Consider the following 16,842-nt stretch of genomic DNA (forward strand, 5'->3'; position numbering starts at 1 on the left):
AGAACAAAGTATAATACATTACATAGAGACTTAACTCCCAAGATAGCTAGATTCAGACCACTACCTTCTATTTCCGCTGTGGTAAAAATGTTACTGGATTTCATTTTCCCAATTGATACATAAGAATTGATGGAGTTTTGTTCAACAGTTTGTTTCTATGACATCTTTCCCTATGGCCATAAAATGAAGACTGATACAAATGTAGTTACCTTGGCATTAAATTTGGCTACAAAGTCAAAGTGTTTCTTCAGGTCAGTGGCTAAAATTGCTTCGATGACAAGGAAACGGAAGTGCTTGAATTCTACATGGTCAAGGTTAACTAGAAAGTTATACTCTGGTCGGGACATGAAAAGATTCCAAGCTGCAGCTGCATGATGATTCTCCAGAACTGAACGATCGTTGTATAGCACCGCCTGGGCAAGAGTGGGAGAGTAAGAGTTCAAGAGATCAGTGGGTAAGTTTAAAAAAGAATCACAAAAATAAAGGAGAATATGCGATGCTTCTGAAATAGCTTTTTGTTTGTTTTTCGTGGAAAAGCAAAAAAGAAAATGTGTTTTGAGTGCTGGTTATTAAGAATCATTTACTACTGATAATCTTGACTGTTGATTCCTTTTCTTGGTTAAATATGCTTTTCAGTCATGTTAAGTTCTTTTCCTTGAAACTTTTGCCCAAACAATCACAAGTGAGGGGTAGTAGCCTATCTTAATAGAGTCAGCATTCCTTAAAATGTTTTTTTTTTTTTTTTTAGATTTCTTTGCAGGGCACAGGAATTTATCATATACATATATTTGTAAGTTTAAACAGACACGTATCTTTGTACACATACGTATATATACATATACCAATTATCCCTATAAGGTAACTCGGTTACTTTCTGTATCAGGCAACAGAATTACTTCCTCTTAAACATATGCAACTAGTGAAGAGGAATGAAATCCCAGGGGTGCCTCAACCTAAAACATTTTTACCCATAATCAGCCATGGGAAATATCTAGTAATTAAAGATACAAATATACATCTGCTTGTTTTGGAAATCTCTAATAATGAGAAGTTGTAAGAAAAAAGAGAAGTTGCCTTAAAAAAATGCTTGAACACTAGTGTGAGAGACAGTGTACAAAGGGAAGAAAAGATATAGGACTGGGAAAGGCTAAGCACATAAATATCCAGGTTAAGGTGAGTAAGACAGACCTGTAGGAAAATCTGAAGAGTAAACTATGCTGGCAAGAGGATTTCCCCATCTTTAGGGAAACTAATTCTGGTGTATGAAGGGTATGCGGAAAGAAGATAAAGTAGGTAGTTGGGGGGGAAAACATGGTTGTTCTTGTATATAGATTCAAGAAAAATCATGGAATAGTCCAGAAAAACTATTGGGGAAATGGATGACAGTCAGATAAAAGACAAAAGGCAAACAAGGAAACACAGGATTAGGCTGGCCTCTAGCTCCTCTTGGAGGCACAGAGGACCTCAGGATGTTTGGTAACTTGAGTCAACTGTTTATAAATAGAGGGGGAAATGATTGGGCTTAATTGTATAAGTGAAGATGCCTAGATATTTAGTGATTAATTTTTGACTCAAACACACCAAGATGACTTTCTAATGCTATTCATTTTTGCAATCTATGCTTAGGTAAAAAAAAAAAATCCTTCAAACAAATGGAATAAACTGATATTAAATTCCTACCAGCCAGTTGATAGGCCTTAAGAATTCACAGTTGTTATCATGAATATATTTCCAAGGACTAAGATTTGTATACAAAGAGGCCTTACATTCTTAAAAGTTCAAGAAGATTTGGTTTCTCTAATCTTTTCAGAAAGGGGCATTTGCATAGGTTGCCTTTTGTTGTTGTTGAAGAGGTTCATTAGCATGGATTCAACTAGATTTTTCTTCTTCAGAAGAAAACTAGAAAGGATTCTTATGCATAATAAAGTTATGTACCACCATGAAGACTTTGGAACAAACAATGATTTTGTGTGTGTGTGTGTGTGTGTGTGTGTGTGTGTGTGTGTGTATGAATATCTTGGAACAATGATTTTTTTTTCAAAATCAGTATGATCTTTAAGAATTTTATCCTATGAATAAGTATAATTTGATTATGTTTACTTGGTATAAGCCAAATGTATAAAATTAATTTTCTTCAGAGAAAGCTCTACACTGGATTAGCTCTCCTAATCAAAATCTAAAGATTTACCTGAGGGGCACTAGTGGCCACCAGGAAAGCATTAGTCCTTCCCGGGTGATCATAATCGTGCATGGCTGCAGCAACATACAGAGCCATGAGCTCTAAGGCAGGAATATTCCCCGACAGACATCCATACTTATCATCTGGCACATTATACATTTTTGAAAATACATATCCCATATGTCCATGTGTAAATCCACTGTCAGAATCTGAGAAGAGAAAAATTAAAGTAATAGAAATTTTTAAAACCTATGGAACTGAAAATATTTGTTTTGACTTCCTTATTATAAAACCATGTGTTCCTATCTGGCACAAGGGAGCGCAGAGGTGCTGGATACATACCTGAATCACTTGCTGATCCGTGATCATTAATCACAGTTGAGAGGCCTGGAATAGGTTGGGTAGTAAGATACCAAACAGCATGTAGCACATCAGTGGCATGGACTCTGTTGTGATCTGTAACCAATGCAAAGGAACTGTCATCGGCTGGTGAACTTTGGGGACCAAGGACTAAGAGTGCCATCTACTGGATAAACAGCTTGGTCCTCGCTTAACACCCCAGTGAATGCCTGCTATACTCTCTCAAATCTTTTTGATTACTCTTCCACAACTCCCTAGTATGCTTTCTAATAAGAAAAAAACAATACTCATTGCATCCAGTACGCATGATATTCAAAATGGAAAAATTTGTATCTAGAGTCTATCAGAAACCTACTACACGAAACTTACTACACAAAACAACTGCAGTGTTTTCTTTTCATCCTCTGTGTGAGGCCAAGCAGAGAGTCAAAGCAAAAGAAAGAGCCTTGATAGACTTTAAGCAGATCACATTACAATTCATAACTGACAAATGGAAACCCAGATTTAATCTGTGAATAGAATGAGGGTTCCCATTATTTTCCTATATCTCTGGCAACACTGAGGTATCTGTCTTGAAGTGATGACATACTGCTAAATCATAGGTAAACACCCCAGAAATTAAATCCAGGGGCCTGGGTTTGGGCTTGAGAAGATCTCCCCAGGAGAGCTTTCCTAGAGTTTGCCTCCCCAGACTCCCAAGAAGGAAAGAACAAAACCTGTGCCCTTGTGTCATTGCTGGATGTGAACAGTGGTATTGAAAAGTCATCCAAGAGCAGTTTTATTAAGATTAGAGCCCGTATACCTGAACATAGATTATCTTCAATGATACAAGCCCATTACATTTATAGATAACTTACAGATAAGACAATTACTATCAGTTTATGTCTGTACCTATGCCATGCAGAGTTGATCATACTAGAATTTTCTGGATTTTGGACAGATATGGATTTGTCTTCTGCTCTGATATTTATTACCCACATTATATGGGGTAAGTTACTCAAAACTCATTTTCTTATCATGAAATCAAGATACATTTTAAAGATCTCATTTTCTTTTCTTAAAAAATGTGGGGATAATAGTGCCAATTTCATCATACAATTCTGAGAATCACAGAAGGGACTATGTGTTAACAATGCCAATACACAGTAAGCTACCATCCTATCAGATGAGTCTCCTGGAGGAGGAAATATTAATGATAAATATTAATGATCAATATTATCCCCAAACAAAATGTTTTTGATGTAGAACAAGACAGCAAATGTGCAGTTCACTGGCTTTCTCCCACAATTAATGATGGATTTGTAAAAACAAAACAAAAAGACAAAGAATTGAATTGTTCAAATAATAGCTGTTCTAAGTGCTTGGGGAGGTAGGAGACTGTGATAATCTGGTAGAGGAAGAATGTCACTTGGGAGAGAGGGTGCCACTGTTTGGAGCAAACTTCTCAATTTCCTTTCCTGTTGCAACTGAAGAGATGACTGCATGCAAGGTGGTACCATTCCTGCTGCAAGTCATATAGCCTGTGCATGAGCCCAGCATTGCAAGGGAGGATAGGAACAGCATAGGCAGAGCCTTCTGGGTCATACTGCCCCCTCTCCTATCCTGTCTACCTCAAGAGCCAGGCCTGGAAGATTTCATGGGTCATTTTTACAAAATTTTGATGAACAAACAATCTCATCTTAATGATTTGCTTCTGTAAGTGTAAAGAGAAGGAAAGCTGCCAAACTCATTTTATGAGAACAGGTCCAGCATATGAGGAAAAAAAAAAAAAAAAAAAAAAAAAGAAGGACTCCTTTTGTTTTCTGAGAATAGGTCCAAAAGTAGTAAATAAAACAATAGCTTACCAAATCTAACTGCTTAAACACACATGTCTAGTTATATATGCATATTTCTAGGAGGATTACTCTGTCTTCAATCGTGTAAGCAGAAAGGAAAACCATCTGCCTTGTCAGCAGTTAATGACACGTTTGCCAAACAGATATTTACTTAGATATGTACTATGTCCAAGTATTATGCCAAGTGCTTCTATCTCTATTGCCTTTGCATTAACTCTCTGGTGACCCAGCTCAGAAGCAAGAGCACCTAGGAAAAAAGCTAGCCAGGTCAACCTAAGACATTGAGAGGTTTTCATGTAATATATGAATGTGCTCAAAGGGTTCTTTTTATTTGTTCTGGCCATAGCCAGGAACTGAAAGTGATTTTTTAAAAAAAAGGCGATCCTCAGGGTTATACAAAATGTCATTTAAGAGGTAAGGAGGGGTAAGTCAAGAGAATACAAATGGAAGACATGATTTACAGTAGAAGGGGTAGAGAGAGAAAAGGGGAGGGGAGGGGAGGGGAGGGGAGGGGGGATAGTAGACAATAGGACAGACAGCAGAATACATCAGACACTAGAAAGGCAATATGTCAATCAATGGAAGGGAAACTGATGTGATACAGCAATTTGTATACGGGGTAAAAGCGGGAGTTCATAATCCACTTGAATCAAACCGTGTAATATGATGTATTAAGAACTATGTAATGTTATGAACGACCAATAAAAAAATAAATAAAAAAAAATAAAAAAAAAGATTAATAGGACTATTTTTATTTCACCCTTTTTATCATCCTTATCATTTCATTTCTGCATTTTGGACCAATCCCTAAAACTCTAGTAATTCCCACACCTATGTGGCAAGACGCCCTCCTTCCTTGACAAACACACAAGTACACGCTAACATGTAATACACATCCTGCCACCTTTCTAGAGTTGGCCATCTCCCTCTTCTACCTTGATATTTTTCAACTTCCTCCATAAACTAAAAAGCAGAGTTGACCTGAACTAGTGGAGGGGTTGGGGTTGTATGTCAATTTTATAGATTATAGAACCAAGTTTATAGATTTTTTAACTGAAAATTCTATCTGTGCTTCTATGTACCATAAAGAAAAGGAAAGTAGTAATGAATAGAAACAACATTTTTAAATTTTTTTATTTCTTGAAATACTATGGGATTGAACCCAGGGGTGCTCTACCATTCAGTTACATCCCCAGCCTTTTTTATTTTGCAACTGGGTCTTGCTAAGTTGTGGAGACTGGCCTCAAACTTGTGATCTTTCTGCCTTGGCCTCCTGAGTAGCTGCAATTACAGGTGTACACCACCATGCCTGGCTGAAAGCACACTTAGAGCAGTTTTTTTTTTCCCCCCACTTTGGAATGTATCTATACTATAATAGTTTTGCCCTTCCAGTTTGTTTCATGTCACCTCAGCATCTAACTGATCAGTGGGTCCTTCACTTGTGGCTGAACTGAACTGAGTTAACACAGGCCGACTCTGCTCTCACTACTGACATTAATAGCTCCATGACCATAGGCACTTCTGAGCCATTCCATTCTCCACACTTCTCAAACTGGAACAATAAGAATGAGAAGATTCAACAAAGAAAAAAAAATCTATTATAGAGAGGAAAGTCTTTGCAATCAGAAAAAGCATCCTAAAAACAAACAAACAACAACAAAAATCCCCAAACCTTTGGATCTTTGAAGGGGCATGACTTGATGATTATCTTCTTTAGTAGCCAAAATGCCCAGGTGAAAAGGATTATGAATATTACCAAATATTATTATTTACCTCCCTGTACAAATGAGTATCAACCATGCTTCACTTGTGCTAATAGTTTATGCTAAAAGATGTGAAAAATTACATTTATATCAGTGAGTTGACTATATTTATGGCTTTCTCCAGTGCCACTTCATAGTTTTTCTTCCCTATTTCCTTCTCACATCTGCTTCCAGATTATTCAATTTTTAGTCAAAATTTAAAATGTAGGGGCTGGGGATGTGGCTCAAGCAGTAGCACGCTCGCCTGGCATGCATGCGGCCCGGGTTTGATCCTCAGCACCACATACCACATACAAAGATGTTGTGTCCGCCGAAAACTAAAAAATAAATATTAAAAAAATTCTCTCTCTCTCACTCTCTCTTTAAAAAAAAATAAATAAAAAATAAATAAAATGTAAAAGCATTTACACTTTCCCTTGTCTCTTGAAAATTTTAAAAGGTGTGCTTAGCATTATGATAAAAAATCAGTTTCTAATATTTTCATTAATTATCCTATTAAAGTGAACACATTTCTATTTTAACTTTGGTTCCTAGTTTTTTATTATTTATGGATTTATTTAAATAGAGCCATTATAAATATAATTATTTAATAGCAAATGTTAAAATAATTAGCTAAAGAGCAAATTTTTGTATGTGCTAATTAAAACAAATACGTAAAGCTCTTACTAAATACCATATTAGTCTTAAAGTATAACCCCAGCCCATAAAAGTGATCACCAATCAAAATCTTTCCTGAGAAATGTAAATAAATTTCTTTATAAAAAGTGTCTGGGACTTCTATAGCACAAGTAAGTTTATTCTCGCAATGTCTTTTGATACGGAATGCAGAACTTTCTATCACATAAAAAATTCATTTGTAGCACATAAAAGTACAATAAGAAAATTAAACTGAATAATAGACTACATAATCTGAAAATTTCTTGTACTTGAATACTGGCCATTCTTCACTATCATTTAATGATACATGACTTAGAGAAAAATTGGGAGTTATTTTATCTGTGGAGTCTAATATCAATTCAGATTCAATAAAACTTGGCGAAGACTAATAGTATCACTAATATGTATTTGAAAATACAACATTTATTTAAAAATTCAGTCTGTTGACTAGCTGTTCTTAGTGCTTTCCGTGGCTTCATTTCTGTAAAAGTTTATTTACATAACTCCTTGACTTTAAGAAATCCCTAACACTTATGTCAATCACTGGCATCCAACCAGGGTGAGCCTTTGGGAAACTGTACTAAGAAAGGTTTATCTCAAGATGCCTTCAAACAATCCTCTCTCATCATTCTCTTCCAACTTCTACAGACTCATCAGCCAGACTTTCTCAAGGGGTCTAGTGTTGTTCTTTCTTCTACTCCACTATCCTACTTTTTCTGCATTAGTTGCTAATGATTCAATATACTAACACCCACAGCAAATTTGACAGCATTATTCCACAAACCATTTATACTTACAAGGAATATCCCTGTATCCAATCTCCAAAGCATGAAAATAATTCATAAATTCTCTAATTGGAATTTTAAAAGCTTCAAAGAGACCCATATCTTCAAAAAGTCTGTATGATACCTGTAGAACAGAAAGACAAAACCTTGCAAAACATCCCTCAGTGAGTTAGACTTAAGGAGAACAAAGCATGCATTCCATCAACAATATTAATTTATTACCAATAGAGAAACCGCCTGGGGATAATAAATCAAGTTCACATGGAGGACTTTTATGTGCTGAGCCCTGCAGTTCCTTACAACAAGGGATATGTCACCTAGATTTAAGAGCAAAGACTATGCATGCATCCAAAAACCTTCAAAGATCCCTAGTATACACTAAAGTAATACACTAAGCCAACAAAGTGAGTGGATATTGGTAAACAGGAAATGATGCATACTAAGTGGCTGATGGCATAATGTACACAGTAAGAACTAAAGGGTGAGATAAGCTTTAACTTTGGTGAATTATGTTTAATAATAATAATGATTATGATAATAATAATAAGCATCAGCAGAAAGCTTTTCAGAGATAAAGCATTCACAGTTGTGCCCTGGTGAAGAATAAAGAGAAAGAATTACGGGGGAGAGCAAAAGGGTAGCTTTGATTAATACAGGTGGAGGGAAATGATTTATTATATAATTCATTATGGAAAACGGAGTGTAGCTCTTTTCTTTCACTGATCTTTTCTCTTTGTTCTTCAAATATCTATTTTCCTTCCAGTTGTTTTCACAGTTCTGAGGACTCACATCAAGTAAATACCTTTGGAAATAATTAGTGCATACGACATGCAAAAGATAGAGAAAGAAAAAAAACCTAATATGGAGTAGAAGGTGGCAATGAAGACACACATGGTCATTTATGTGGCAGAATGGAGGACAGAACCATCCCAAATGGCCTTACTCTTTGACTCAAAGTCCTAGTGTGGGACAATTTAGGACATGTTCAGAAAGAATTATTCATTCTTTTTATTACCTACAGTCCTTCTTAAAATTCGTTTGAGATATTACTTCTAAATCTTCAATATATTACTTCATATTGAATCTTTTCTTACTGTAAGTATGTCTATTCAAATTCACTACTATTCTTCTAATTGTATATTCAGTAGTTATGAATCATATACATTATACCTGTATATATACATATACACAAATACTATAAAATATTTATAAATATTTATAAAATATAAAATATGTATAAATATATATTTCCAATATTTATTTATTGAATGCCTATTATATGCCAATTTTCTAGGCCTGTAGCATATATGTATGTGATACTAATATGCAAAATGCATAAACATATATGTATATACATTTAAATTCACATACACACACAAATAAAGATCTCCTCTTTCTTGGAGCTTATAGCCTAGCAGAGGAGGAAGCAATAGACATAACAAATATGTTATTACCATGTCAGAAAGTGGTAAGTCACATGAAGAAAAGAAAAAGAGTAGGTATGAAGAACTGGGAAGACAGAACAGGTGCTTTCAAATATGGTGCTTAGACTGGGCAGAATCACATTCACAAATTGCCTTTTGAGCAAAGAATTGAAGGAGGTGTGGAATGAGACACATGTATACCTGAGAAAAGTTTTTTCTATGTAAAGTGTCAGTACAAAGACCCGGAAGTATGCTCACTAGACCTAAGAAACAGCAAGCAGGTTGGTATGCCCAAAACATAGAAACCGAGGACAGGAATAAAACAGAAGTCCCATAGGGTGAGACTGGTGCAGGGACCGTCTTAGTGACTTACAGCCAGATAAACCCAGGTAAGCACTTTTAATAAGTGAGGCAAGGAGTCACCAAAGAGACTGGAGAAGTGAAAAGACTTGGTCTTAATTTTAAAAGGAACACCCTGCCTGCATTTGAGGAAAAGATTGGATATTACTGTATACAATCTTCAATTCAATTTCTGCTGACTTTTCTCCACTCTGAATGACAAGGACATTTAACTTTTTTCCTTTTCTGTGTAACAACTCTACATTCTTTCTTTAAAAATGCAACAGCAGTTTTGTTGTACAATATTCCAAGCTATTTCTTCTTTTAGTGATCTCTTCTGCACTACTGCTTAGATGATAATGTTCTTTATTTATGAGTTCAGAATTAGCATATGTAAAATTATGAATGGTTGTTTTGAACAGCTTGTTGGTGAAAATTCTTCTGTTTTAAAATCACACTTTAAAATATACTTGTCTTAATTTTTCATTTTATCTTTGAAATGTTTTCTTGTTTATAAGCATAGAAGGGATTTAACTATGCATGTGACTTTAATAGTAATAGCAGCAAGAGTAGCAGCAATAGCTACAACACACATACACATACACATACACACACACACACACTCACACACATACAGCATTAAATGAGGAGCTTGCTTTAAGGAGTTTATACAAATAATTATTTACATTAAATCAATCATCTAGCACTAACTACTAATATCTGAAAGCCAAGAAAAATAATGTACAGAAAGGATGAGTGACTTGTCCAAGATTACCTGGTTGATAGATAAGACCCACACAGATAGATAAACCACACATTTTGGTTTGAGATTTTGTACTCTTAACTGCTTCAAATCCTAACACCCAACCACTGCCCTTATACTGGGAAACCAACACTGTTAGAATTGCAAATTAAAGTTTCCTATGGTTCCCTTTAAACATTTCAAAGATAAAATGAAAAATTAAGACCAGAGGATATTTTAAAGTATGATTTTAAAACAGGAGAATTTTCAGCAACAAGTTACTAAAAACAACCATTCATAATTTTATATATGGTAAGTCCAAACTCATAAATAAAGAACATTATTGACTGGGTAAATATTGGTAACTGAAAAGAGTAAACTCAATTTCAAAATCTGAAAAATGTCCTTTTAAATTTGTTAGAATAAACATGATAATCTTCATCAAAAGAGAAGCAGTGTATTAAGGCTGAGAAGTTGTTTCCATTGCACACATCTCCTTAAAAATCTTTTGAAGTGAGACTTTCTGTGTGTAGTCTCAGCCAAAAGGTGATTTTTTGGAATGTCCATGTTAATTCATTTCAGCTGTCCTTACATCACACTACTAGGGGCAGGGAGGGAGGAAGATGGAAAGAAGAAAAAGAAGAAGTCTTTCCTGTAATCAAAGTTTCAGGATTTTTGAACTTGTAAACTTAAGAAAAAAAATCATAAAGTTCTACTTAGCAAGGCAGAGGAATCTGCACTTTCTCAAAGTTCAGTGTTTTTGCAAACTGGGACAGTAGTAACTGATGTAAATTCTGATAAAAAGATACATAAATGAATTTTGTTGAAATCTACATGTTAATTACCCGGAATCTTTCTAATCTCTAGTGGTATCTTTGACACTTGAAAACTACTTTGTCAGAGTTGGGGGGAGCTCAGTGGTAAAGCATGTGTTTACTTATGGCAAGACCCTCAGCACTGTAAAAAAAAAGGAAAGCACTTGAACAATACTGGTCAAGTTCGAACCTCAGATGTCTCCAGCTCTGAGAACTTTAAGCACCTGCACTGATGTTCAGTATGCTGTCACAAATGCTATAAAACTGACTGCTGTAATAACCATTTGTCTGCTTGTCAGACTCCCACTTTGGAGAGAGATAATAAATTAATATGCTTTACAAGTTGCTGAGAAGAACCTGAATGTAAAAAATTCCAAGGTTCTGATATGAATAAATCCACATATTTACTCTATGACTCTGAAACATCCTCTTTCAAGACTTAGTTTCTTCCTCTTCTGTAAAATAGAGATTAAAAAAAAAAAATCCTGCACCAAATTGACGATGATTCAAGAGTTTGTAACACACCTATCAAACACCAAATGATGCAAAAGTTGTCTCCGTAGCTGGAAACACAATCTCCAACCAAAAAAGAGGAAGATGACTTCTTGAACCTCTGCAATATCTTGTGGCAACATTATAGGAAGGACCCCTCACTCAGGGTTGGAACTGCAATCGGTTTCAGAAAATGGCATACAAAATGTCCTGGGAGTTATAAGGCTACTGTGGACCAGATGAAAAAGCTGTCCTTGAACCTGACCTCAAGATAAGGAGCATGGAGGACATTGCTGAGCACTCAGGAGAAAGGAAGTTGATGGAAGGGACATACAACTCCCAGGAAAAGCCAAGGACTGCCATGAAGTCCCTGACACCTTCATGGTCAGGGTCCAGCAGAAGCCACAGCTGCACATTGCATAGACTGGAATAATTTTGAGTTTCTAGTCCATCTATGAGTCCAGCACACCCCTTCTGCATGCACCTAATGGATCTGCCATTATTTTGATACCTCTTCCTTACTAGATTGTGAATTCCATCAGGGCAAGGAAAATCTTCTCTCCCTGAAGACTAGATTAGTTCTCTGTACAAAGTTTAGTTGTTTTAATATTTCTGCTATTATATTTATCCATATCTATATTTTAAATAAGCTGGTAAGTTACTGAATCGTGCCCTTTAAAATTGTGTATATTTTGGTAGGTATTTGGTACTTGAGCAAATTCATCCCTTTGTTTTGGTTTTTGAAAAAAACCTGTCCAAATTCTTAATTTCGGTGTGTTTTCTTTCTCCCTCAGCAAAACAAACATTTATTTGGGAAACTTCAAAAGTAGCATAGCTTAAAGGAAACAATACTAAAAGATTTGTTATACAGTAACATTACGCCTTCTATATTTCTTGTGATAAAAGGTTTTTTGATGTTCAAATACAGAGAACTACATTCGATGTATTTCTTACAATACAGAGACACATTTCTGTATAATATTTTATTTTTGATGAGAACTAACCAGGGTAATATATTGAGAAGTTAAAAAATAGTCACAAAAAGTAATCATAGAAAATAAATTAGTGTTTGTCAATAGATATTTTCTTTGGGGGCTTGAATCACCTATTATTTTGCTTAACTCTATGAATTTTATCAATGTGTCCATCTTGCTTATGATTCCCCATCCTCCTTCCCCTAATTCCTCTTTAAAAGGTACATAAAACTTTAATTGTAGAATATGGTATTCTGCTCAATGGAAGTTCCCATTTCTTTTGTTAGCCCACTGTAACAGATTGTAGTGTCCTCAAACTTCCTTTGTCAGAGCTGGGCGCTGTGGCACATGCCTGTAATCCCAGCGGCTCCAGAGACTGAGGTAGGAGGACTGAAAGTTCAAGTCAGCCTCAGCAACTCATGAGCCCCTCTCTCTAAATAAAAGATAAATAAACAGGTTGGGAATGTGGCTCAGTGGTTAAGCACACTTGGGTTCAATCCCTGGTACCAGAACAAACAAACAAACAAACAGAAATACTTCCTTTGTCCATATAACACATACCCACAGATGTTAAGAAGATACAATGCTTTCAGCAACTGAAGGATTGTGTGGCTGATATTCAAAGTCAAATGTGTGAATAAATTTTCTTACCTGACTAAGGATACGGCCACATTTTCTTCCTATATTTTCCACTAAATCAAAAATTGGAAAATTCCAACTATTGAGCTGCTCCATAATTGAGTCCAGGTTCTCCATGACTAGAGGTTCGGGAGCAAGAATTGGTTTGTCCTATAATGAAGGTTAAAATATTTTAATGACATGAAGATTTCTACAAAACAATGCATGCTTTGGTGAATCCCATTAACAACTGAGTTATCTGAAATAACTGGCCTAAAACTTCACAGTGAATCTTAAAGACAACAATGACAAATCAAGATGGGCAAAACATTGGCCCCAGAGTGAAGAGAAAAGAATCTAATGTGGTTTTGGACTGTGAATCTTACATGGCGAGGTGCCTGCCTGTCCCTGCTCCATATCACACCTGCAAAACATGGATGATTCTTCCACAAGTCAAAGTAATTGCTTTTGCATCTATGCAAGGTTCTTTGATAAAGACTCAATGACTTCAGAATACTCTGAAATTTTATATAAACATATCTTTTTCTATTCTTGTATAAGTTTTCATGGGATAAAGGTTGCTGGCTCATATTGGACTCTCAAGAGAAACCCATGAGTGGGGAGGGGGCCGCTAATCACCCCTACTTAATTAATTGAATATACATAGCAATGCTTCAAATCAGTATTAATCCTGTAGAATTCCAGTTCCTGCATTTTTAAAGTATTTTAATTTAATTATGTGACCTACTATTTGCTGAGAAAAATGCACTACATAAATGGAAAGACACTTTATGACTGGACCCAAATCAGGACAGTCATAAGCCTACATTTACTGCCCTCTCCCCAAGAAACATAAGGAAAATACTATTTTACCTGAAAAATTGACTCTAAAATATAAGTGGTAAATATAGGAAAAGAAAAATGATGGCAGTAGTTGATGATCATGTGACAGCCAATTATTTTCTGGCATTTGTTGTCTCCCGCAAATTAATCTGACTCAAATATGCTTCCAACCTTCTTATATAAATCTCTTCAAACACACAAAATAAGTCATCATTTAAGAATCTCTTAGCAAGTGTCAATATAAATCTTCCTTACTAGAACAAGGAAAATAAATAGCAGCTCTCTTCCAAAATCAAGGAGGTGCTGAAGAAAAAAAACAGCAGATGTACTAAGAAAATCTCTTCCTGTATTTCCTTATTTCTTTATAAAATATTTAACTAAATGACATAATTCATTTTTCCTGTGCTGATTTAGACTACTTGACTGGGTATGAAATCTCTACAATTATTTATAAAGATAAATGCTTTGCACTTTTCACCACCAAATATTACAACCATAAAGAGATCAATAGGCTCAGCTGGAGACATTGTACTGATATCCATGGGTAGGGCCACAACATGTGAGGTCCAAATGAGATGCATCTATAAATCTAATGATTCAGGGAACTACTTCTAAGCCAATCTCCTCTGTAACTGAAGCCAGTTTCTCAAGTAAATGGATGAGTTGAGTGATAAGGAGCTACCAGGAATATCATGGCCTCTGGAGGGTAGGTGCCACAAGCTGATGTTTTCCTCAGTGGCTCTGTTGGGCATTCGGCCTCATCTTCATTCTGTACAATGTCGCTGCTGTCACTGTTGTTATTGGTTTCATAATCAGAGGTAACTTGGGCAGTGTCATCTGCAATGAAAAGAGAACAGCTTACCATGGGACCTGCAATGGGGGAAGGGGTCTCATGTAACAAAATTTCCTAAGATTCATCTCCATATGCCATAACATTTAGGGGAATATTGTTTTCAGGTACTCACATACCAGGATCATAAAGTAAGAAAAGGACAGGTTTCACCCCAATAAAATAGATAGGAAATATAATCTGTGCTTTATGTGACATTCAATAATCCTTCAATAATATTTTTTAGACCAGTACTTTGTATTTTTTTAAAAATCCTCAGACTTTATATTTCAGTTTCCTCTTTTTTTCTCCCAATACAGTAAACCACTAAGTAGCTAACTGATACACTAATTCTAGAATGGTGACTCAGGTGGGAGAAACTGAGCGGCACGCCTAGGAATGGTGGATAGAACATGAAGCAACGGAATGTGGTTAGGAGCATGGCAGACCCTATGTATCCAATCTTATTTCTTAGGAGGCTTTGGCTTCCTTCCTCCACTGCCACAAACTGTGCTGATAGAATGACTAACCAGAAAATACCAAGTATCTAGAGGACATGCTCCTGGGACAAGGAGATCAATAATTTTCTAGGAGCTGAATGAAGTTTACTAAGTGCTTGCTACGTGCTAGGTACGGCTCAAAGCATTTGATTTTTTACTAACACATTTAATTTTCTCAACAATCCCATGGGGAAAGTATAGGATTGTATTACTATTATCTCTACTTTTCAGATATGAAACAGAGGAAAAGAAAAAATTAGTAAATTGCTTACACTCACAGTCAATAAATTCTGCCACTAGAATTTGAGCTCGGGAAATCTGATTCTATATAGAGTTTATATACTTGGTTTTTGATTAAGTCTAGCTTTGGTTTCTTTTGTGATTTCCCTGGTCTATAAAATCTCTGTCTTCTCCAAAATCACAAAGATTTGTTCCAGTTTTATTCCTAAAGCTTTATCATTTTCAGCTTTTAAGTTTAGGTCGGTGCTCCACTTAAAAGGTGTTTTTACATGGTGTGAGATAAAAGGTAAAGTTCATTTTCCTCCCAAACACATTTGGATTGCTTGACATCTTTGTAGAAAAATCAAATGACCATGCAGGTCTGGGTCTATTTTGATGATTTTTGGTTTAGTCCATTTGATTTGCTTGCTGACTCTTGGGTCAATAACCACACTCTCTTAATGACTATAGCTTAAGTCTTGAAGTCAAGGGAAGTGTACCTCCCTCAAACTTTGTTCTCCTTTGTCAAGATTGCTTTATGTAGTCTAGGTTTGTTGTGTGTCTTTATACATATAGTAACTGATTTTTCTTAAATTGCAAGTGAATAATGACTGTTGTTCTAGAGCCTGTTCTAGTCAGAAATATATTTACAGAATTTTCCCAAAGACTCATCTTTCTTCTTTCCCATGCATCTGCTTTTATGTTAAAATTAGATACTGTATGAAGCTTGTCTTAAAATAAAAAAAAATCAAAAGGGCTGGGCATGTGGCTGAGTGACTAAGTTCCCCTGGGTTCAATCCCTGGTACTAAAAAAAGCACTTAGGTACAGTATGAAAATGTAATTGACAAGGTTCAATTCCAGAATCTATATAAAAAATGAAGAAGCCACATTCAAGAGACCACAAAGGTAAAATATTTCCCTTATTCTATCAGCCCCAATAGAATTAGAGGAAGATCAGGAACACACAAAGTATTCTGAGTCCTCATAGTGCTCCACTATCAAACAAGCACTGCACAGAGAATTTTCCACTGGTTTCTCCTTCCCTATGCCTCTCCCCCTTTGTATACAGCACAATATTATCATAGAAAAATTATATCACTCAATATTTATTGAGTGGCTACCAAGAAATGCTGGAACAGATAACTGATAATTATGAGATAGCTTTATTACCCTAAAGTCTATAATTCATAGACATTTCCAACTTTGTGTACTTTTAGGACTGTATGAACAAAAATAAAAAATAATCATTATAGTAATTACCAGCAAACACTAACCACTTATGGTGAACCAGATGATATAATAAGTAATAAATGTTTCATCTCCTTTAATTAATTTCTTAGTCTTCTGTGGTAGGTACTATTGGTATTCTAGTATTCTGCAGTTAAGGAACTAGATCTAGATTATCAGTAAGCAGGTTACAGAATCGGGGTATGAACCAGGATGCAATACCCATCTTCTCATCCTCTC

The 16,842-nt window shown here is 35.6% G+C and overlaps 1 protein-coding gene across 1 annotated transcript in view; it reads right to left on the reverse strand.

Moving 5' to 3' along the window:
* Nucleotides 1–16,842, reverse strand: part of Pde3a (phosphodiesterase 3A) — a 308,668-nt gene that overhangs the window by 12,001 nt on the left and 279,825 nt on the right. Inside the window, exons 8-13 of the mRNA XM_026391920.2 lie at nt 14,509–14,663; nt 13,017–13,154; nt 7,592–7,703; nt 2,522–2,635; nt 2,189–2,388; nt 210–413 (exon numbers count right to left, since the gene is read on the reverse strand). Of these exons, the coding sequence (XP_026247705.2) occupies nt 210–413; nt 2,189–2,388; nt 2,522–2,635; nt 7,592–7,703; nt 13,017–13,154; nt 14,509–14,663 (923 nt within the window). The remainder of the gene's footprint in view (nt 1–209; nt 414–2,188; nt 2,389–2,521; nt 2,636–7,591; nt 7,704–13,016; nt 13,155–14,508; nt 14,664–16,842) is intronic.

Source organism: Urocitellus parryii, chromosome 5, assembly GCF_045843805.1.
Source record: "Urocitellus parryii isolate mUroPar1 chromosome 5, mUroPar1.hap1, whole genome shotgun sequence".
NCBI lineage: Eukaryota > Metazoa > Chordata > Mammalia > Rodentia > Sciuridae > Urocitellus > Urocitellus parryii.